The 23145-nt window shown below is 36.2% G+C and overlaps 3 protein-coding genes across 4 annotated transcripts; 1 reads left to right on the top strand and 2 right to left on the bottom strand.

Moving 5' to 3' along the window:
- Positions 1–360: 360 nt before the first annotated feature.
- LOC125228226 (transmembrane protein 17-like) lies at positions 361–2416 on the top strand. The gene is made up of 3 exons (XM_048132717.1): positions 361–526; positions 622–735; positions 854–2416. Exons 1-3 carry the CDS (start codon positions 431–433, stop codon positions 1070–1072), a joined length of 429 nt encoding a protein of 142 aa, XP_047988674.1. The 5' UTR covers positions 361–430; the 3' UTR covers positions 1073–2416.
- A 119-nt stretch (positions 2417–2535) lies between these two features.
- On the bottom strand, positions 2536–6710 carry LOC125228225 (glycolipid transfer protein). Of its 2 annotated transcripts, none has more exons than XM_048132715.1 (6): positions 6576–6710; positions 4778–4960; positions 4625–4680; positions 4368–4483; positions 3824–3974; positions 2536–3310 (listed from the first exon to the last, which is right to left on the bottom strand). In XM_048132715.1, exons 2-6 carry the CDS (start codon positions 4905–4907, stop codon positions 3143–3145), a joined length of 621 nt encoding a protein of 206 aa, XP_047988672.1. In that variant the 5' UTR covers positions 4908–4960; positions 6576–6710; the 3' UTR covers positions 2536–3142. The 2 variants fall into 2 exon arrangements, with proteins under 2 accessions (XP_047988672.1, XP_047988673.1); XM_048132716.1 differs by lacking the exon at positions 6576–6710 and adding an exon at positions 5098–5155.
- Positions 6711–6758: 48 nt separating this feature from the next.
- LOC125228222 lies at positions 6759–8883 on the bottom strand. The gene is made up of 2 exons (XM_048132710.1): positions 8655–8883; positions 6759–8414 (listed from the first exon to the last, which is right to left on the bottom strand). Exons 1-2 carry the CDS (start codon positions 8784–8786, stop codon positions 6759–6761), a joined length of 1788 nt encoding a protein of 595 aa, XP_047988667.1. The 5' UTR covers positions 8787–8883.
- Positions 8884–23145: the final 14262 nt, after the last annotated feature.

Below are 23145 nucleotides of genomic sequence, written 5' to 3'. Positions count from 1 at the left end.
AAGGATACCTATAGTTTTCTTTGTTCTTATTTACTGTCTTTTTTGTCGTGACCATGGCCTAGTATGAAAGTGCGCACACGAAGCGACGCAACTTTTCATGCAAATACGAAAGTCGCCGAGCAACTTACTTTGCTTAATTTGGAGCTAAGTTGATCTGTGTAAGGTGTCCCCAATATTTATTTATTTATTTATTTATTTATAAATGTTGCCTCCGTGTGTGCGGGCCCTTAGTAGTCTGTGATGTCGCATCGTGCAACGAAACCTATCTTAAGCCGTTTAAGATATGTACAAAACTGTTGACATTTCACTTGTTAATATGTCAAAATCACGTTGTTTGGCGCCTGTAGGTTTTGTTTTGATTTGTTTTGTTGGCCGTTGCGATTGGAAACGAAAAGATTGCTTATTACCATTTTATTGTAAGTTTTTACAAATGAATTCAATGCTTCAACTCCAGAAATGCTTATTTATAAATGTCTACCTTTACTTAGTCTGGGTACCGGTGGTGGGATTCTTCCTTTATGTCAAGGTAGGTAATCGAAAAAAAAATCCAAATAAACACTTAGGTCAATTGTATCTTTTACCTGACGACGAATATCTGATTTTCTTTTTCTGTTTTTGCAGTTGGATTTACTGGGACATCTGACGAGATACTTATCTTTAACAGTTTATACACTGCTAGTGGTTATAGAATTTACAAGACTGTATCTAGGCCAGTATGGGAACCTGTCTTGCCGGGTAAGTTCTTACATTATAAGTTATTTCCATTTGTTTATTCTACTACTGTTCTATGTTGACATTACCCTTATGTGGGGCCTTTCTTATAAAGTAACAACATTCATTTTGGCCCTTTCAGGTGCCTGAACTGGCGGGCTTTTTGATGCTGTCAGTGCTCATGCAGTTGCCTCTTGTTAGTTTCTTTCTTTTTAATCCTTACCTGCTAAGTACTCCAACAGAAGTTGTTCTTCATACAACATTATACTTGTTAACTGTAGCTGAAATTGTTTTTGGTTTCATAGCTTTGAAAAAGGCATCATCTTTAGCAAAAAATATTTACTTAACACATAAAGATTAAGGCTTATCAAGTTATTTTTTCTGGCTTGTATGTAAAGTAAGTAAATAAAACACAATTAAAAATAAATAATTTATTCTTAAACAAAATCATCTTACACAGCACACTCACAGCTTGCATAATTTGCATAAAAGACATGAATTTGCAACAATCTCTATTGCTTACTATGACCGCGTTCAATGGAGACACGCTACTTGTGGTCGCGATCCTCAGCATTGAGGGAACGAGGAAGAAGAAGGAATTGCTTACTAAAGTAGGTAAAGTATAATTGATGACCCTTCAAAATGATAAAGGCAGGAAATCTTCTGGTAAACTAGAGGTCAACTATATTATTTCAAAGAGGAAATCTTTTGATATTTTTTTACCCTAAATAGTCAGATGTTATATCGACAGTGAAGTACCATGAACTCCCAACTAACCCATGTTTTCATACTTAGTTAGGAGTTCATGGCACTTCGCCATCGATATGTATTATAAAACTCTAAGCATATTGCAGCAAATTGTATTATTTATCTCAATTTCACTCTCGAGAACATATTTGTGGATGTATTTAAATATGTAATCTGATCAAAACAATGGATTTCTGAAACCATAAAGTTAGATAAAAACCATAAAGTTTAACTTGAACTGAACTCAAAATACCTTGTGCAATCCAATCTTTTGCAGTTACAATTTCAACACAGTCTCTAAAATCAGGGGTTCCTTAAGCTAAGCATTCTTTTGTAAACAATAAATAATTTCTAAGATGTATCTATGCATTTGTTTTAAATTACAGAATGTTTCACTAAACCATATTTTATACAACCCTTTTGGCCTTAAATATGGCTAGTACTATGCTTAATAGTCTTAATACTGTTGGGTTGCTATGATGTCTCTGACCACACCATTGCAGTGACTTTATTATTATCTACTAAGAAAATATGTGAGATAGAAACACACTTTCATAATTTTCCTGTCACAGATTCCAATAGCAAGTAATAGCATTTAATGCATTTTTTATTTTTAAAACCTTAAAGTGTAACAAATACTCGTACTAAGCAACTGTGACAATTTATTACATACATTTTATTTCTGAGTCTAAAATCTATAATGTATGTCATTCATATTTTAATTTAGCAATAAGTAATAAATAAGTTACATATAACAATCTCTAAGCACTTAATACCATTCATAATGTTCCATGTTACTTATTAAATATCTCTTTTTCAACTTTGACCTTACTAGTTTTACTATACATGGTCTAAAGCAGTAGTCCCCAAACTTTGACCTGTGGAAAGTGCCAAATTAGATACAATACAGAAATTGAGACCTAACTCCACTTAGGTCAGATTGAAGAGATTGTAAGAACTTCAGGGTGGCTAGCCGAATGGCACAATCGCTCACGAAACGCTCACGAAACGAAGCGCTAGTAGATATCTATCTCTATCGCGCTTGCGTATTGGCGCGACAGAGCCAGCGGCGTATCAGAGATTTTAATATTACGCGACTTTCCTACAAAGTTAATAAAATAAGAAATGTTTAAAAACTGTTTGAGGTTACAAGATCCTTGTGATGTTAATGATAAATCAGTACTAAGTAGTAGTTATATTTTGTTATATTTCTAATTTTTTGGTAATGAGCAAGACAATACTCATCAAGGCACTGAATTCCTTATTTTGTCATTGATGTTAGTTTTTGGTATAGCAATATTTTGGCAAAGTTAGCAGTGTCCTAAAGGCCTTTTAAGCTGCAACTACATAATGAAGACCATGTGGCTTTCCACTTTTAGAAGGGTCATTATACTTCAAGAGCAATAGGGAAGATTAGTTAATAGGAAATCTAAAATTTCACCATTTATCTGCCCTTACTGCATATGCATATAAATTCATATGCATAATACTCCTCTAATGGAAAACCACATTATTTTAAATAAAATAAATAAATGCTAAACATGAGAACCTCTTGCTTTTATATAAATTGACTGACTATGCTCTCTGTACACTATTTTAAAATATAGTTAATGTTATATAAAAATGCTATTGCTAATTGGATAATAAATATGGCTCCTTATTAAAAATCCTTTGAGTATTATTATTAACAAAATAATTTTTTATCTTTATAAAAGTCATCAATTTTACACCTCACTAAATGTAATGTTATGTTAAAACTTGTGAGCCTGGTTTTAAATTGTCCTATGTTGTTGGTGTCCACTCCAAATGATTTCAACATTTGTCGAAGTGTAGGGGCCAACCGGCAAATGAGCTGAAAAAAACAAGAACAATGATATAAATAACAATAATTCATTATAAAATAGTTTGTTATATAATCATAATCAATGTTTTATTCAGAAATATGGTGATCATGTCTTATCTTCTTCCACTAAAAATATTGCCTGTTTTCAATTTTTTTTAGGTTTTTTAAATGTATTTTTTTGTAAAGTTAAATTGTATTGTAAAACTGGCAGGTGCCTGGTCCATTTTAAAATGAATTGTGACATGTTTTCCTGAAACCTACTTGCAATGTTTCCCTTGACACTTTTTGACATCTTGTTATCACCAAAAATAATTTTGTACTTAGAACTATTAATTAGTTGTTTAATTTTTTAAACATTAATTTTTCTTGAACTAGGTGGTTCAGAACAGTTTATGACATTTTATTCTTGAAATGTGACTAGGAATATGCTGGTACAATCATTCAGCTCCCCCATGTTACACCATGAATTTCAAAGTATCACACAAGTATGAAATAATTAAACATTTTCAAATTAATACTTACTGCAAATATTTGTTGAGTGACCCAGTTGTGATATTTCTTAACGGAGCCCTCATATGCAATGGTATATACCTTCCGCATATTTATCTCCAAATTGTTTTCCTCAACCAACTGTATGACCTCTTGAAACATAATTTCAAAGAAATGAAGTGATCTGAAAAATAAATTTAACTACATTTATATTGAAGTAGGTATGTAGGTATAATTAGAGAGCTTCAAGTAATCACTTGTGTACAGGCTTAGGGGATTATGATTATTAACAGGGGCATATTTAACCTAGGATCATCAGGGCTCAGGCTGTGCGGTTCACACTTGGTGGGTCATCAAAGCAGATGTTTTTCTTAAATACTTTATCATCACTTAATAGGGCAGCAAACTGGCCCAAGGGCACCAAATAAATAGACATAAGGTGTGTTGTGGCAAATAATATTTTCAAGGTTTCCGTTACCACTTCAATGGACATTTTTGACATTACAGGCATTTCATGGTCATAAAATAGAAAATATTGATAATATTATGAGTTGAAAATGTCTATTAAAAATCTCACCTGTTTAGCCATAATAATCCCTCAGTTGCTACAGGTTTGCCTTGTGATTGTAAACATTCTCTATGTAGTAATTCAAGTAAGCAAGAGCCTTCTTTTGGATCCAACTTCTTGATTTTCTGAAATGAATAAGGTTATTGTAATATAAATATTATGCAAGGCAAGTGGGTGGCAAGGACCTATAAAGTCAGGTACACTAGTTACTTCTTAAATAGTTACAGTTATAAATAAAACATACAACAAATTAACACCATGCTTACATCAATATTCCCTTCCATGTCATATTTAATTGGAGCAAACATTTTACCAAGGCTCTCTGTAAGTAGAAATTTTGAGTATAAACAAAAGCAAAGCATAAAGGAGAAAGAAGTATAAGATAGCAAAGTGGTTGTTTAAACTTTAAAGCAACTTACCAACAGCACATAACAAGCCCGCTGCAGATTCAATAAATTTTACTGCATTAATTTTGCCATCAATAATTGGTGGGAAATCCTTCACATAATCTTGAAAGTCTTTATTTTCTAGTGTGGTACTGCTGGCCATCTTCACAATACAACTTAAATCTTGCTGACAAAAACCAATCTACGACTAGATACCTGTAAATGAAATTAGTGCAGTTTAGTATTTCTATATCGCAGAGTAATAAAAAATGTTGTATAACACAATGATATGAAACGTAATAAAACAAAGATAGACTAAGTTCGATTAGAGTTTCCTCGTATCACTAACGTACTTTTATTATAATTGTTTCCATCAAGATTTTTAATTTAAAATTTTGAGGTTAATCTGTTTGGCATTTAGATTGACATTGACATAAATTGACGCGTTTAGTTTTTGGATGGTTTTTGGTTGTTTCAGTTTGACGTTTTGCCGATAAACAGTTGTTTAAAGGCCGCTGTACACATGTTATTTTATTTCCTAAAATCTACTCAATTATTGGCATAGATAAACTTATTATTTTCGTAAATATTTCACTACTGTCCTCTCTGACGGCTGACGACCAACTGAATGAAGCGCCAACGTGTAAACGCAGTTGGCCATTGGCGCCAAGATCCTTTGATGTGTGGACAAAAAACCGACACCAATCGGTTGGCCGGCAAGCGCAAGCGCCAACTGCCAACTTACGGCCAAGTAAAATAAAACCTTTGTTTCGAATATTGAATTACCACCAAAATCCAGTTTAAGTGCAGTTTTTTTATTGACACTGATTAACCTGTTTAAGGAATCTAACGGTATCCACTTCAATATTAATACCGGAGACAAGTTAACAGTAAAGACTGAATGTACCTATTGTGCCTGAGCTGTAAGTTCACATTTTTGACACATTTGTTTTGAAGTATGTTGCGATGTGGCTAAGACGTATCGTTTGCCAAATCTAGCGATTATTCACGAATTGGTTGAATCGATTAGGCCCTATGTACAAGGAGGCGCTTAAACAAATATACGATTTCTATCAACTTACTGAAATGTCATTGAAACGAAATGACAGACTCTGCCACAGCACTAGTTTAAAAATAAAAATGATGCATAAATGACATAATAAGTAAATCCTGCGTGATAAATTAATATCGTAATATACTCACTAACTAAGATCCGCAAAAATGTAACATGTGTGAGATTATGTTTAAAGTAAGCGATATATTGTTTTTAAGTAATTGATTTTTTTAAATATTATTACAGGATTTTATTTAAAATTTCTTAAGGTCACGCCAGTTTACGTTTTGTGGACGCTGTCATGTGTCAAAAATGTGAACTTACAGCTCCGGGACAATAACATACAATACGAGAGTCGAAATTGGTGCCACTATAGCGCCACCTGGATTTTTTGCTTCCACCATCACCAATATCAGTACCTATCATTATCTCCATTAGGCATATGGTCTGGCAAAGAAGGGTAGGTAGGTAGAAATTAAAAAGTAGTAACGTTGTAGTATCGTCTCTTTCAAGTCAAATTAGACTTGGCTTAAAAGTCTCGTAACCAGGCCATAAATAAAAAAAAAATTTCAAGTGTTCACGTGTGAAAACTTATCTGTCCACTTTTTCATTTACCTTAACTATTTTTTGTTGCCAGACTGCAAGAGAATTTGTAATATATCTTTATCTCTTCAAAAAAGATCACTGGTTCAGACAGCAAAGGTAATGCTCCAATTGCTCTATACCTAATGCTAATCTAGTTAAAATTAATTAACCGTAACGAAAATATATACGTACCTATGATGATCCAGGGGAGACACTTGATGCGCAATTTGCTGGTTTCTTAATATTTAATTTTTTAACATATTAAATAGATACAATCTTATTTGAACTCTATTTAAAATAGTTTAATTATTATTATCTATCTTCATCACTTATTGTCAAACATGATAACTCTTCTATAGGTACTTCAGCTAAAGTTTAATAAGAAGAAAGTGTTTGTTTTAGCACATTTCCCAAATCATCTTCAACCACTATTGTCAACACTTTACTTTTGGGTGAGAAGGTAAAAGGCACCAAAAATCTTTTTTCGGGTAAAAGGTCTGTGAATTCATATGAATCTAACACCATTCCATTTGATTCGTCTCTCACTTCTACTATTCTTATTCCTGCCGTCGATATTATCATCATTTTGTTTTTGTCAAATTTAAGATATCTAGTTATTGCTTGTCTTTCTCTACCATACTCGTTATTAAACCATCTATGGTATGATAAAAGCACTGCGCAATTTCTTGTCCAGAAAATGGAATCATTTCCATTTGTCCGATTGACATTTTTTCTGGAGTCGGACATCCTGTTTGATATATTCGAGTACACACTAGATGGCCTAGTTATAGGTGTAACATTGGGACTTCTTCGGATAATATCTGATTTTGACATAGCGGCAAAATTTCCTAACGTTGTTTTGCTTCTTGGTCCTAATACTCGGAGCGGTTCAGCCACGTTCATTGTAACACTTATATTACGTTGAAGGGAAACAGTTGAATGTTGAACAGGTTTTCCGAAGTTGTTCATATTGTCTTTTGATAACACAGATTTTTTCTCGCCTACTGTAAAAACTCGATCAAGGTGATCGAATCCTCTGCCCATGATACCGTCTTTTGTATGACCGAGGTCAAAGGTATGTCCTAACTCGTGAAACACCGAGCCCAAAGTCGTAGCAAAACAACCTCCAAATGTGCCACGATACCCGCTGTCGTCCATAAAACGACGCGTGTTTACTGGAGATGTATCTTGGAATTTTGAAATGATTTCTTCCACATTCATCGGCCAAGTGTACAAGCAAGCCGTTCCGAATAAAGCTAAACCTCCACCACCAAGCGCTGCATAGGCTTCAGTCAATGAAACGATTTCATCATGAGTCATTGGCTTGTCTAAATCAGTGCCCTTAAACCTGGTGCATGATATAAATGCTAGAAATTTTCTCTCATTACTGCCTAAATCAGATAACATAAGTTCTCTGCCAAAATGAGACCATAAATCGGCTTGCTTCATTTTTCTCGCTTTGTTTACGTTTAGGTTGCTTCGGAACACAATGCATTCTGAACTTTTTGGGTTGACTTCGTGCTCGAGCTGGAATGTTTTTCTTCCGAATCCACTTTCAAACAGCTTTTCTGCAGTTAGACTTTGGATTAACTTTGCGCCAATAGCTACGCGTAAACATCCACTTTCTACAGAATTGTCTACATTAGGTGGACTTTGGAAATAACCATCGTGCCCTTGGCAAATTATGTAAACTGGTGTTACCCTTAAATTGGTTCTTCTTGGTGTGTAATCGAGAAGTAAAGTTTTACGATGCTGTCCGGTATACTCAAAATCAATTACATTTTCACCTTTCTTCAATTCAATTAAGGCTTTGAATTCTCCGTTGTAAATTATCCATTCTGACTTACTTTGAACTCCACCATTTGTTACAGTGCATAATATTTTATCATTATTATTGGAATTTCCTCTGGTTATAATTCCTTTAATTAAAACCAAGGAATAGTTTACAACATCCCCATATTGAAAGTTGATTATAAATATGGTAGAGTTGTTTTCATTTTTATTTTCTTCATTCATTCGGTTGTCCATTACCTGAAATAGGTTGTAACCAATATTTAATTCAAATTATCAGTACTTTTTATTCGCTTGCAGATTATTTAGGTCTTCGGTAATTGGTTTAAAAGTCAAGCTCGTTAGCTCTCAACGTAGTGATAACGATGAATCTCGCTCGGTAAGTAGATCAAGTAGGTGATAAATCCGTTGCGCTTGTGTAGATACACTTGAAAGGTCGCCGTAAATGAATAGTTTTCGCACGTAATAGGTATGACTCACCATGTTGCGGTTAGCGTGTAGCGCGCTGAGCCGGCGCGGCGAGTGGACTGCGGGTGTCGGGCGAGGGAGGCGCGGCGGCGCGGCGGCGGCCGGGGACTCCTCGCCGTCGCGGCACCGAGTACGCGCTTCCATGCCTCGGTCCTCACTTCCTACTCGGATAAACTAGCGGAGTGCGCATGCCTGCTGATGCAGACCGGCGCGCCGGAGGGTAACGATTGCCGCTCGCCAGACAGGTACGCGACTGGATGTCTCCAACGGCAAGAGGGAAATTTGAACTATGCTGCAAAACAAACAATTGCAGCTGACGTTTACCACTACTGTATTGTTTGTTTATTTTTAGAGATTGATGCCAGCTGTTCCCTAACTCCACTACGCTTGTAAATACGCGAGAAGATGCACTTTCACTATATTTTACTTTGTAATTAAGAATCCGCGCATCGTCTAACACTGCAGATGTTAAGATAAACGGTTAAAAAGTCGCAGGTATTTATTATATGTAGTATGCAATGCAGGTATGTTTTGTTTGGCTACCTAAATATTTTCTAAGTAGGTAACTAAATTATTCATTCTGGCTGTAGTGTAAACATGCCCGATAGACGATTAATGAGTTCACGAAAATCATTTTCTTGTCTGGATCTCATCGATTTCCGATCATTTTGCCCACAGGTAGAGATGGGTAACTACCCAGGTAAATACCCGACTTACCTACCCGCGGGTAAATACGCGGGTATTTTCATTTTTCTTGCAAATTTGACGTTTTTAAATGGTGTTTGGGCTAAAATAGATTAATTTAAGTCAGTCTTTGTAATTGTACACATAATGTTTGTTCAAATTGGGAACGAATAGGTTGCTATGAGATAAAATGTGATTTTAGTGTATCACTCCAACAATAAAAATCGTGTAATATCATTCTCTGACATACGGAAATAATTTCAAATGCTTTTAATATAAATTATAAGTTTGATAAATTAAAACTGTAAATAAAAATGTGTGAATAAAAATATTAAAAAAAAATCTTTTTCGAGCTCATAACTCATACATAGTATATTTTATGACAAAAATGCATATTAACTTTTTTGTAGGAAATTGTGTCTACTTTAGTTCGTACATAGAATACTTTTCGATATTAATGATAGTTTCCATGAAATATGAAAAAAATAGATTTTACCCCCCCTAACCCCACCATAACCCCCTCAACCAGTACTTGGAACTTTATCTTTATCGTATAAATACGATTAATTAATACAATCTAAAAAGCACACATAAAACATAGTTTTTTAATTATTTTTAAAAATATACATTAAAACTTCTGTAAACTTAATTGTCTATTTGACTGAATAGTTTTGTTTTAAATTGTGTATAAAAATTACAACCACTAACTTAGTATTTATCTCCATTTTAACATAAATCAGCATGTCTAACATGAAAATGAATCTACCCGTCAATTTGGGTAGATACGGGTAAATACCGGGTAGATAGGTATTTACCGGGAAATACCTGGGTGGGTAGATTGGGTATTTACCCACGACCCATCTCTACCCACAGGTATCTGCAGCAACCTAATTAACGAACCTATTCCTATTATCTACTTTTCTATATTGTACTTATCTGTCTAAACTAAACTGCCTACTATAAAGGGTCAATCCGCGGCAAGAGTAACATGAGTCACAATTTTATGGCATGTTCCATTTATTCGCGATGCAAGTTCATGATAATCTATCTCTAAATAAGTATTACTCACGTTATTTTTACGTGGATTCACCCTAAACATTGTTCGATTCATCAATTTTGATAACAATTATTAATTTAAAAAAAATGAACAAATTCTGACACAGGTTATTTTATCTTTCAGGTTAATGCAATGTTATTATTCAGATTCTTAAATTTTGTGCCGATTGCTTAACTTACGTTTTGGAGTTCGCTATATTTTTGATATGAATGGTCCTTTACCCACATTTTTACACGAGGGCAGGTTTTTTTTATTTTTACCTAATTTAAATTTCCAAATCAACAGGGGGCATCATTTCCATTTTTGAATTTTCTCTCCTTCACTTGCAGTTTAAGAGCTGAAATGTTCACTTAATCTTTGTGGATTGGAAAGTAAAATTAAAGGTAGGGTAGGCTTTTTAAGGCAACAGGATCTTGGTTTAAATTGTGTTTATTTTATTCAAATTTGTTGTCTGTTTTTCCCGAAGGTTGACTGGTAGAGAATGCCTTATAGCATTAAGTCCGCCTTGTGTACAATTGTATTTTCTTTGTGCAATAAAGATTAAATAAATAAATAAGTAGTTTCATGTTCTTTCTACCCCTTCTACAGGCGTGATTGTTGTATGTAGATAATGTACTTTGTGCAATTTATATATCTATACGACCTTATTTATATTTTCGACCTTATTTTCATTGCCTTAGAGACGTGTAGATATATATAATTTTTTCACCACACCAACTGGATTCTTTTGATTCTTCAAAAACGGGTAAGAAAGTTGCATTTTATCCACAAGAGTGCAAAGTAATTTCATACCTACAAAGGCTACAAATGTTGATGTCCTTGATGTCCTAACCTGGTTGATAGAACTGACCTCAAGTTATGATTTTGAATCATAAATTTGATGTGTATTCAATTTATGGATTTGAATTTTTTGACGTTTTACTTACAATGAAACAATTTTGTGTTATCGAGTTGGTACAGTCAGGAATGCAAGGTTTTCTGCCTCTACTCGATACTCGTAGCTCCTTTGTGCTTGTATATTTCGTGTTTATAATAGTAATCTCTTTGTCCGCTGGCAATCGAATGCGTGCTGCGATCTGCGATTCAGGGGCACTGTTCAATTTGGTTCTGCCGGGTGTTCCCTGTAACACGAGTAAATAATTTAATCTATTTCTGTGTGTAGGAGTTCGTGTACCATCTTTAAAATAGTTTAGTCATTAAGGCCACATACTAACATAGCATAATTAAAATCAAAATGTTACTAACAATACCTATACCTAAGTTACTTAAAATATGTAAAACGAGTGTCTCTTTTCGCCAACAAACTGCTGTGCAGTTTGGCGAAGATTTAAATCGTGATTTGTGTTATGTGTTTTCTGTAATAAATAAATTAAATTAATTAAACACATACCTACCTTAGCAACTTTACACTTTACCAACTAACTAATAAAACTAAACTAAACTATTTTGGCTCAGTGATCCAAAGTGAATCTTGGCCTCCGAAACGAGAGATCGACCCTACTTAGGCACCACAGTTGTAAAGCTACATACGTACCTACCTACTACCTAAAGTGTGCTGCTAACTACAATGATTTTTTGTTTTCTATCCTTGAGATTGCTTCATAGCTGTTTATTCCTTGTATAAACACAAAACAAAGTGTTTTTACTATTAGTTTATAGTAACGTACCTACTTAACGCTTTGCGTATTTTATGGCTTCTAACTATGGAAGTTCTAAGTATTCTGAAACACACCTTGTCTGTAGAAAAAGGCGCGATATTCAATTTTTCTATAAACAGTTAAGTCTTCGTGTCCGTTTTCATTTGGTCGCCTTTTTAGCGTTCAATTAAATATAAACGTGCTTTTTACTTAGGTAGAAAAAATGTACCTCAAGTTCAGTTCAATCATAATTCCGATATCTCTGATGGCGGCTGACATAATTCATAAGTGTATTTAATTTTATGTAATTGGGAAGAAGTGTTTATTGGTTTCAAGCCTGCATACGTGACAACAGAACGCCTGCAATGTCGGCGAATCTAATCAGGTCAATTTGATTTGGACAAAACCCATAACGAAGTCGTACAGTCAACAAGGTTAAAGTTTATGAGCTGAAGGGTACTACGGTCATTGTGAGCGATCCGACCTTCGGCATTATCGACTAGTTGGCGTTTATTACTCGTACAAGCCCTAAACAATTACAAGCTTCAAACGGTATATCGTTTTATCTATTATTAATAAGGCACTCACGGCGCGAAGTTGCACAGAGACAATAAAAAATACATACAATAAAATTCATCGCCTTTCTACAATAAAATTCATTGTTTTTTTACAGTTACTTGTTTTAACTTCGTCTGTCAGAAGGCTTTACTTACGAATATATGCAATCTTATCGAACGCTCACGGCGCAGCCTTGCGGTAAATCGCCTACGATTTACGTAACGGCAAAACACGTAACGTTTGGTTTGAAGTTCTGAGAAACTAGGCGTTATTCTTTATGTAAATCCGCAAAGTTTTTACTTCGTGAGTCCATAACGCTAGATTCAAATACGTAGTAGCATTTAAGTAGTCAGTTTTTATATTGTAAATAGTTATGGCTATGTGGTAATCAATTGGTTTCTATTTATTTTTGCAGCCATGTAATAGTAAAAAAATAAATTCATTGCCCGGATAGGTAGGTGCGATAAGTACCTATCCGGGCAATAAATTTATTTGCTAATAAAGTGCACGACTAGTGTGACTCTTACTTCTTCTGTTAAATCTCATGAGTCAAATGTGCCATTATCTGGGTAAAGGGACCTTATTGTCGATGGCGCTTACGGCGTTATGGGCGATGTTCGTGTACAAATACGACGCCGCGGGACCCCGGGAAGGTCCCTTTACCCAGATAACGTCACAAATTAGTTCCAAGGGCCGCCGCTATTGGTATTTGTGTTGGACATGTCCATAATATTACGTGCATTTGTGACAATAAGCGCCACTCAACGCATGTTGCGAATAGCATAATTTATAATAATATAAAGTCTGTTTGGAAAGAGAAAAGGAATGAATGAGGCTCTATAAATGCTACCTCTTTTCTTTCCGCACAGACTATATTTAGGTTGCATATTGACCATGATGCATTTACTATCGATACTTACCTACCTGAATGTGTGCCTATCAGAATTGTACAAGAATTTTTCAATAAATTGAGTAAAGATTTAAATTACTAGTACTATTTTCAACCCTGACTTGTTTTGTAGTACGAGTTCTTAACCAGATGTACAGTCCGGTCTGGCAGAAAGCATGAAACTTGGCATGTATATAGCTTATAGGTTTATAAGAAAATATGGAAGTAGAAACACGCCGAGGTGTCAATGTTTCCCCTCTTTTCCCCCACTTTTGTATCCCTGATTTCAGTTTTTTAATATTTCCATGAAAACCGTTAAAGCTACCATCACGATGTCCAGGAGAAGTATATTCTTCATAAAATTCTCTACAATATTGTCTATGGAAGTATAAAGCTAGAACTTATAATTTTCAAACTATGCTCATTTTCCCCTAACGATATTTCTCATTGGTGACCTGAACGATAAGTAAGACTAGCGACTTTGCTCTTTTACCTGTGGCGATGTTGCTTCACAAAATTGTTCCTTGGGTCAAACTGATCCGATTTAGCTCAATAGTCATGAAATCGCACGCCACTACCCCCCACAAAGACAAGGGGAAAAGGCCGGTTTCCTCAGTGAAAACTATGCATCACTTCTTTTTGCTCTTAGTGACTCTGGCAAATCGTATATCATTTTCGTGTAATATAAGGACGTGTAATATAGGAAAATCCTTGCACCTTTTCATACAAAAATAACGATTTTATAGCAAAGTAATGAATTTTTATGTATTTCATTAAGTACGGAAGTTATGGCATTTACAGTTACATCGCGGCAATTATCAACAAATAAAACATAGGACAGATTAGCCAATAACCCAGTTCTGATGATGGAATCCTGGAGAAGTCGAGGGAACTCCTCAAATATTAAAGGCATAGGATATAGTGATTTTTGTGTTTCTATAAGAACAGCATGCATTTACGTTCAGAACAGTGACAAATCGTTATTTTTGTATGAAAATGTGCAACGATTTTTTCAGAAATGATTAACTCGTCCTTATATTACACGAAAATGATATACGATTTGCCCTAGTCACTAAGAGCAAAAAGAAGTGATGCATAGTTTTCACCGAGGAAACCAGCCCCCTTTCCCCTTGTCTTTGTGGGGGGTTGTGACGTGCGATTTCATGACTATTGAGCTAAATCGGATCAGTTTGACCCAATGAACAATTTTGTGAAGCAACATCGCCACAGGTAAAAGAGCAAAGTCGCTAGTCTTACTTATCGTTCAGGTCACCAAAGAGAAATATCGTTAGGGGAAAATGAGCATAGTTTGAAAATTATAAGTTCTAGCTTTATACTTCCAAAGACAATATTGTAGAGAATTTTATGAAGAATATACTTCTCCTGGACATCGTGATGGTAGCTTTAACGGTTTTCATGGAAATATTAAAAAACTGAAATCAGGGAAACAAAAGTGGGGGGAAAGAGGGGAAACATTGACACCTCGGCGTGTTTCTACTTCCATATTTTCTTATAAACCTATAAGCTATATACATGCCAAGTTTCATGCTTTCTGCCGGCAGGGACTGTACTCTCATACTAATTAGCCGTTTCCGCCCCGCACTATTGTAGATATGAAATATAATAATTCAAAGTAGGTGTGTTTTAAAATCATCATCATCATCATCATCATTTCAGCCATTAATCGCCCACTGCTGAGCATAGGCCTACCTTCGTGTACGCCACTTATCCCGGTCCCGGGCTTATAAAATAACAATACATAATTATGCTATTATGTGCATTTGTGTATGTTATATTCAAAGCCCGGACGACGGGAGCAAAAATGCACTTTTCAATAGTGCTTAATTAAATATCGACTATTTTATCGACATCCATATTACGAACAATTTTTGAATTTAGAAATTTATTGATCTTTATTATAGTTATTATACTAATTACATACCTACTATAATAATCATCAATAGTACGGGTCACGGGAATGATTGTAATAATAAAATAAGAGTGACAGTTCTAAAAAGATACTTTTCTCATAACTTACAAAACCTCTTTCTTATCCTATTTGTTTATTTTTGACATTGAAAAAAAAAATACAAACAGCTCTTTTTAAAATGGTTTACAACTACCAATTTTTTTATTTATTTCGTAATGGTGGTCGAGTACATCGTGCTTTTTATCGACATTTTATCGACTTATAAAATGTGTTTCCTCGCATTATTGAGATGTCAACACATAATTTCTCCCGTCATCCGGGCTTTGGACTTAATATTATGCGAGTATATTTCGTGGTTTTAATAATCCCTTTCATTTCTCCCTCCACTAGCCTCATTAGGCTGACTAAGGTTAATCACTGGCCAGTTTATAATAAAAAAAACATGCCCAAATCACCCAAATGACTGTAATCATCCCCGTATACAAATGTAGTGTTTCATGACCTTTTGCGGGTTGAGTCTCCGTGACAAATGACCGCCACGGCACATGCAAGCTTAAATTATAGCCCTTTTAGTATATTAACTTGTTATTATTTCTAAAACTTTTTCATGGAATAATGCACCTTTACAATAGGCTAGTTTCCTATACTTAAATTAAAATATTTTATGCAGTGCACGAAATAAAGCACCACATAATTGGAAGAAAAATATGGACAGTAGTTATTTTTAAACATAATTTCTATTTAATAAGTCAAAAAGAAAGATTTAAAGTAAATGAATTGACCGTGACGTCACTCCTCAGTATTTCATACTAATTCCATATTAGCAAATCGTTTTGACAAGTCATAAAAAGAAGCTGATTTGACTAGTAGGAAACTAGCCTATTGTAGTGTCTAAGCCACATAGAAAGAAAAAGGACGTTTTTACGAGCAATTGCCAACGTAGGAACTTATAGGTATACATAGGTACAGACATACATAAAGATACGGTAATGCTAAATATTCTATTGTATTTTGACGGAAACGAATAAACGTGCTATTTATTTCAGTTAACTAAAATAATATTAACGTTGACTGAAGTAACTTGAATACAAAAATTTTCGAGAACATCCCATAGAAAACTATAACATATTACCTAAACTATTACCTAAGAGTTAACTACTTAAATAAGTTTGTATGAAATGATCTGTGCCCAGTTCTTTTATTTAATTACTTTAATTAGATAGGTACCTAATCCCGATAATGTATTTAAAAACAAGCAGAACTTAAAAAAGCATTAGGTAGGTAGTTAGGTACTTACTAGGTAAGTAAAAAAAACCCCTCATAAAGTCTAAGAAAAGGGCTATCCACTTCATCACATCAAATTTCGTAATTTTAACATTAAAATTCTGAGTTTATCAATGGATTGCGGTTTAATGTGCAAGCGTCAGTTCTTAGACACGACGCGTTCGACTCGAATCTTGGAAGTGGGTCCCGTCTAAGTGTCCAAAGATACCGCCTGTCGGTCGTTGCCCTAGTGAACGTTAAAGTTTGAACCTTCTAAAGGTTACGTGTATGCCACCTTTCCAGGAACCACCTTTATAGCTAAGTGACTTTTCTTATTTTCGAAGCCCTTCGGTAAGAAACCAGTAGACTGATAACGATCGAACGAGTGACGACAAAGTTCTAACAGAGTGGTCCTTGTACCGAGTGGCCGAGCCCAGGAAGCGGACCCGCAGCAGGGCCCAAAGGAGCCGGTCGATGTCCCAGTGAACGCACTTTCGCTTTTATCGTTGAACGAACCCGGCACATTACTACCGCACTCACGGTTACACCATCACGTCGTAGGTTTTGGCTGCGCCCGAGTCCGGCATGCATACTAATGCTTTTATTTAGGGTTGTGATGTTGAGATTTCTCCTCGGTATTTCGAGATTTATAGCTGACGTGGCATATAGCTAGGTAGTGTCGTACATCTCAGGGCTTCTTAAAAATGTTGCAGTCACGGATCACTTTCACAATTTAAACAATTTTACAGACCCCTGTTAACAAAAATCTAGACTTAGGGCACAGTATAAAACCAGTAATAAATCTTCTAACAAACGTACGTGGGTGCACACAAGCGCGTCGTGTACATACGCAACACATGCAAGCGGATTTGGATAAACGTGGATAAGAATAATATTCATTTTTTTTTAGCCTGCGTTAGTGTCCCACTGCTGGGCAAAGGCCTCCCCTCTCTGCCTCCATTCGACCCTATCACTCGCATTTCCCCACCAGTTGGGATAAAAAATTTCCAGGTCGTCGCACCATATCCTTTTTGGTCTGCCTGAACCCCGACCTGCACCATCTAAGGTAGTCCGTGGGTCCCACTCGGTAACCATTTTGGCCCACCTTTCAGGAGGCATGCGGCAGATTTTTATAGCTTTACTGTAGCAATAAAGAGATATGATAGGCACGATGATGATATTTCACTTCAAAACGTTGAAGCGCTTGTATGGTAAATACTGATAAAAGGTAAATTGAGTCGGTGTCGGTAGATAGGTACCTACCTAAAGATTTACTTAATGATTTTAAATATACCGATTAAAACTGATGCTCTCTTAAGAAATTTGTTCTTTACATAAGTGCGTTTTCACATTATCCGATCCGATATCGGATGTATAAGACCGATATCCCATACATTGAAGCTCCCTTTGCAATCCTTCCGACATACGATATCGGATCGGATGATGTGAATACGCACTAAGGGTAAATGCGATACTAAATATTATTTCTACCTACTTGTAAACGTATTCAATTAAAGTTCTTTTAATACTTTGTAGTTTTTAATAGCCATTTGTAAGGATAATATGAAAATATAATTTGATTATTCAATCAAAACTACGTTGTCTGATGATGAGACTACGTATTGGACATATCCCGTTGAATCAATTTGGTTATTTGATGAAGAAAGTTTCTTCAAAATGAGGGTTGTGACGAATGTGGCGTGTTAGAAGATGTTTACCATGTTATAGTGGAATGTGTCCGAAACGAAGCTGAACGGATTCAACTGGCTTATTCGGGCCATTCTACTTATACTATGTTTGATGTTGGGGGCTGCAATAGCGTTCTGGCTTCTCCGCTGTCGGATGCCGCCATTGCGCTATTGCAGCTTGTGAGAAAGGCTATTTGTAACAGAATAAGTCAATTGCAAGACAATAGAGTTGTATGTTGATTTTTACGGAGCGACATGTTCGCTTCGGTGACAAGCTCTTTTTTTTTTTATACTACGTCGGTGGCAAACAAGCATACGGTCCGCCTGATGGAAAGCGGTCACCGTAACCTATGGACGCCTGCAACTCAAAGAGTGTCACATGCGCGTTGCCACCCCATTAGAAACTTGTACACTCCCCTTTGCTGTGTTAAGTATAAGTACACAGCAAAAAGGAGTGTACAAGTTTAAAGGAGGGTTTGGGTTGCGACGATCTTAAATAAAGATTAAAAATAAAACTACGCTGTCACTGTCAGTGAGCCTGACCAGTCTGACCACAAAAGATAATTTTAGTGAAATTTTGAAATCTACAGTAGGCGTAGCACAAAGCCACTGTGATGTAATTTTAATTTAGTAATTATACGGCTAGCTAACCATTGTAATAAACTAGAGCTTATCGCGAGACCAGTTATTGTAATAGTGTAATCATAGTTACTGTGGGTAATTTATTATAATCAATATAAAGCAATTGTTATTTGTTGACAGGTGAGAGAACGAACTGACTTTTTGCACGCAGACAACGCGTTAGGAATTGCTTTGCTGAAATTACTGAGGTAAGTCCACTAACTTTTCATTTATGAAGCAAAGATGAGCTTACCTTAATTTTTAAAATGTGGGAAGTCACTAATATAAAACTGATTGATTAATCTGGAGAGACGACAACCAATGTATAAGGCGAAGTTTGTGGAGTGATTACCTATAATAGTACGTGTAGAGTTAGAAGCTTGGCTCTTCATGAGATCTTTTAACTTTTTGACTGGCAAGCCCACATCCTGATTTGTGAAATAATTCTACCTAATAAACCAATAGGTATATCCAACGTTTCATTAATTTGACCTATCGAGTATTTTCATAATGCTACATGCTGTACTCGTACAGTCAAGTGCAAAAATACGTATCGAAATAAACGTCTCATAAATATGGTACTACGCTCTTACTTATTACACCGGACTAAGGTGCTATAGGACATATTTTTGAGTAAGATGTGTACACCCATATTTTTACACTTAACTGTACTATGACTGTATATAATGTAAAAGCGCGCTTACTGCAAACTGTTCTCAGAGCTGTGTCAGAAGAGATGCTGGCGGTGACGGGACTGTTGTGGCACTTTGGGCGGTAGAGGCTAGGGAAGCGAATGTGGTCGTAAACAGGGCTCGAATTTGCTGCCCTATCACTACAACAGTTGCCATGGTAAAGCTTAGAATTTACCGAATCAAAGTTAGTAAAAGAAAATCCACGTGAAGAATACTTTTTAGGGTTCCGTAGTCAACTAGGAACCCTTATAGTTTCGCCATGTCTGTCTGTCCGTCTGTCCGTCCGTCCGTCCGTCCGTCCGTCCGTCCGTCCGTCCGTCCGTCCGTCCGTCCGTCCGTCCGTCCGTCCGCGGATAATCTCAGTAACCGTTAGCACTAGAAAGCTGAAATTTGCAATCACGCCAACAAAGTGCAAAAATAAAAAATGGAAAAAAATGTTTTATTAGGGTACCCCCCCTACATGTAAAGTGGGGGCTGACATTTTTTTTCATTATAATACGTTATAGTGGATACTGATGCAACTAAATATTTAAAGAAAAGTTCATTTTTTTTCACGTGTTAACGGATTAACGATTAACTTTAACTTACGTTAAATTTGTCGAAATGTATCGCTTTAACGATTAACGAAGTTAACTTTTTTAGTAACGGATTAGCGATTAACGAAGTTAACTATTTGATTAACGGTGCTCACTGCCAGCTCAGGCGATCACTGCCTTCCACGTGCAGCCTAGAGTTCAATAGGCTCTGGCTAGCTGTACTTCGGCCTTTTACAGAAATATAATACGTTATAGTGGATACTGATGCAAGTAAATATTTAAAGAAAAGTTCATTTTTTTCACGTGTTAACGGATTAACGATTAACTTTAACTTACGTTAAATTTGTCTAAATGTTTCGCTTTAACGATTAACGAAGTTAACTTTTTTAGTAACGGATTAGCGATTAACGAAGTTAACTATTTGATTAACGGTGCCCAGCTCTGCCTATAGCTATATTTGTAAAGCTCTCCAACATTGAGTTGTATGATATCGCACGTAGATACGCTTCGTCCCTGTCAAAAGCTGCCACTGTCGATTGTCAACATGGCGCTACTTGCATATAAATGCAGTTAGAAATCGTCCTTATTGACACCCGTCCTTTATTTTATTTTATTTAATTTTTATGAATAGGTACAATAACATAATGCAGGCAAACAACATTGTAAATTATTCCTTACATTAGCAACTTACATATTACTTACATTACGATTACAATTGTACACAGCATTATAATAAAAAAACATTTTAGCGCTAAATACATTTTTCACAAATGAAAAGGTCGACAATAGTTGAGTTTAAAACAAAAAATACAATCAAATGTTAATCACTTACTTACTTGTAAATTTCGGGATAATAAAACATTTTTGAACTTAGTCAAAGAACTATTCAAAATATCAATGTCCATATCTAAGTCATTGTACAAACGACACATTCTAAGGATAGGCGCATTGTTAGATATATTATTATTAGCTACCATGGGCAAGGCAAACATTTCTAGATTTCGTGTTCTCCAGATCGACAACATTGCTTGACATCGTTTGAAAGGGCGTCAAATTGGTTTTGAAGAACAGTATTCAAGCGTGACTTTGTGACATCAGCCGCCGTACGTGCCCTAGGCGATGTCGAGGTTACGTGCACCAATATGTCGAAATGTCGTCCGTTAATAATAATGAAGATCTGTGTAGTTTCATCACAGTGCGCTCGTTGAATAATAACGTCCGGTTGAATGAACCATTGCATTGTGTCCTTGTTTTCTGTGATTTTCCATCGCGACGCCGGGCACGTGCGAGCGGCGAGCGGGTTGAGCGCCTCGCGTGCTGACAGCCGGCGGACCTCGAACTACCCAAATATCATTCTGTTAGATAAAGCACGTATCCTGAGAATGTGCCTAATCTATGTATATCGTCAAAGGCAGAACACATCTGAAGGGCAAATGAAGTTCGCTAACATAATAGGTGCGGTCCGTAAAGGCCAACGTGACAATCTTTTACGCTCTGTAGCAACCGAAACGCTACTGTCGCACTCTAATACGAGTACGATAGAGTGCCATGTGTTACATTGCTTAGTAACTAAAAAAATTGTAGCTCAAGAAGGACGGTTCTCAAGTCGTCTGTATGTGTTTTTTTTATGTTTGTTCCTCGATATCTCCGTCGTTACTGGACCGATTTTGAAATTTTTTTTAATTTTTTTTTGATTGAATGTGTATGCATACAGATTGGTCCCATTTTTCTCAGAACCCAGTTCTGATGATGGGATCCTGGAGAAATCGAGGGAACTCCTCGAATCTGAAAGGCATACATATGGTGATTTTTGTGTTTTTAAAGGAACAGCATGCATTTAGGTGCGGAACAGTGACATTTGGTGCAGTGGAACTGCTGATGATGGCCAGAACGGAACTCTTCAAATCTGAACGGCACGCTTATAGTGACTTTGGTATTTTTATAAGAACAGCATGCACTTACGTCCAGAACAGTGACATTTGGTGCAGTGGAACTGCTGATGATGGTCAGAACCGAACTCCTCAAATCTGAACGGCACGCTTATAGTGACTTTGGTATTTTTATAAGAACAACATGCACTTTCGTCCAGAACAGTGACATTTGGTGCAGTGGAACTGCTGATGATGGTCAGAACCGAACTCCTCAAATCTGAACGGCACGCTTACAGTGACTTTGGTATTTTTATAAGAACAGCATGCACTTTCGTCCAGAAAGAGTGACATTTGGTGCAGTGGAACTGCTGATGATGGCCAGAACCAAACTCCTCAAATCTGAACGGCACGCTTATAGTGACTTTGCCATTTTTATAAGAACAGCATGCACTTACGTCTGGAACAGTGACATTTGGTGCAGTGGAACTGCTGATGATGGTCAGAACCAAACTCCTCGAATCTGAAAGGCATACATATGGTGATTTTTGTGTTTTTAAAGGAACAGCATGCATTTAGGTGCGGAACAGTGACATTTGGTGCAGTGGAACGGCTGATGATGGCCAGAACGGAACTCTTCAAATCTGAACGGCACGCTTATAGTGACTTTGGTATTTTTATAAGAACAGCATGCACTTACGTCCAGAACAGTGACATTTGGTGCAGTGGAACTGCTGATGATGGTCAGAACCGAACTCCTCAAATCTGAACGGCACGCTTATAGTGACTTTGGTATTTTTATAAGAACAACATGCACTTTCGTCCAGAACAGTGACATTTGGTGCAGTGGAACTGCTGATGATGGTCAGAACCGAACTCCTCAAATCTGAACGGCACGCTTACAGTGACTTTGGTATTTTTATAAGAACAGCATGCACTTTCGTCCAGAAAGAGTGACATTTGGTGCAGTGGAACTGCTGATGATGGCCAGAACCAAACTCCTCAAATCTGAACGGCACGCTTATAGTGACTTTGCCATTTTTATAAGAACAGCATGCACTTACGTCTGGAATAGTGACA

This window comes from Leguminivora glycinivorella, chromosome 7 (assembly GCF_023078275.1).
Source record: "Leguminivora glycinivorella isolate SPB_JAAS2020 chromosome 7, LegGlyc_1.1, whole genome shotgun sequence".
In the NCBI taxonomy this organism is placed as follows: Eukaryota; Metazoa; Arthropoda; class Insecta; order Lepidoptera; family Tortricidae; genus Leguminivora; species Leguminivora glycinivorella.
The sequence above is the reverse complement of the archived record's forward strand: the minus strand, read 5'-3'. Positions and strand labels throughout refer to the sequence as shown.

Coding starts and splice junctions, on each gene's coding strand:
- LOC125228226 (XM_048132717.1), top strand. CDS start 431: ATGAATTCAATGCTTCAACTCCAGAAATGCTTATTTATAAATGTCTAC. Junction 527..621: donor GATTCTTCCTTTATGTCAAG/GTAGGTAATCGA, acceptor CTGTTTTTGCAG/TTGGATTTACTGGGACATCT. Junction 736..853: donor ATGGGAACCTGTCTTGCCGG/GTAAGTTCTTAC, acceptor TGGCCCTTTCAG/GTGCCTGAACTGGCGGGCTT.
- LOC125228225 (XM_048132715.1), bottom strand. CDS start 4,907: ATGGCCAGCAGTACCACACTAGAAAATAAAGACTTTCAAGATTATGTG. Junction 3,975..4,367: donor GGATTATTATGGCTAAACAG/GTGAGATTTTTA, acceptor TTTATTTTTCAG/ATCACTTCATTTCTTTGAAA. Junction 3,311..3,823: donor TCACTCAACAAATATTTGCA/GTAAGTATTAAT, acceptor TGTTTTTTTCAG/CTCATTTGCCGGTTGGCCCC.
- LOC125228222 (XM_048132710.1), bottom strand. CDS start 8,786: ATGGAAGCGCGTACTCGGTGCCGCGACGGCGAGGAGTCCCCGGCCGCC. Junction 8,415..8,654: donor TACACGCTAACCGCAACATG/GTGAGTCATACC, acceptor AACCTATTTCAG/GTAATGGACAACCGAATGAA.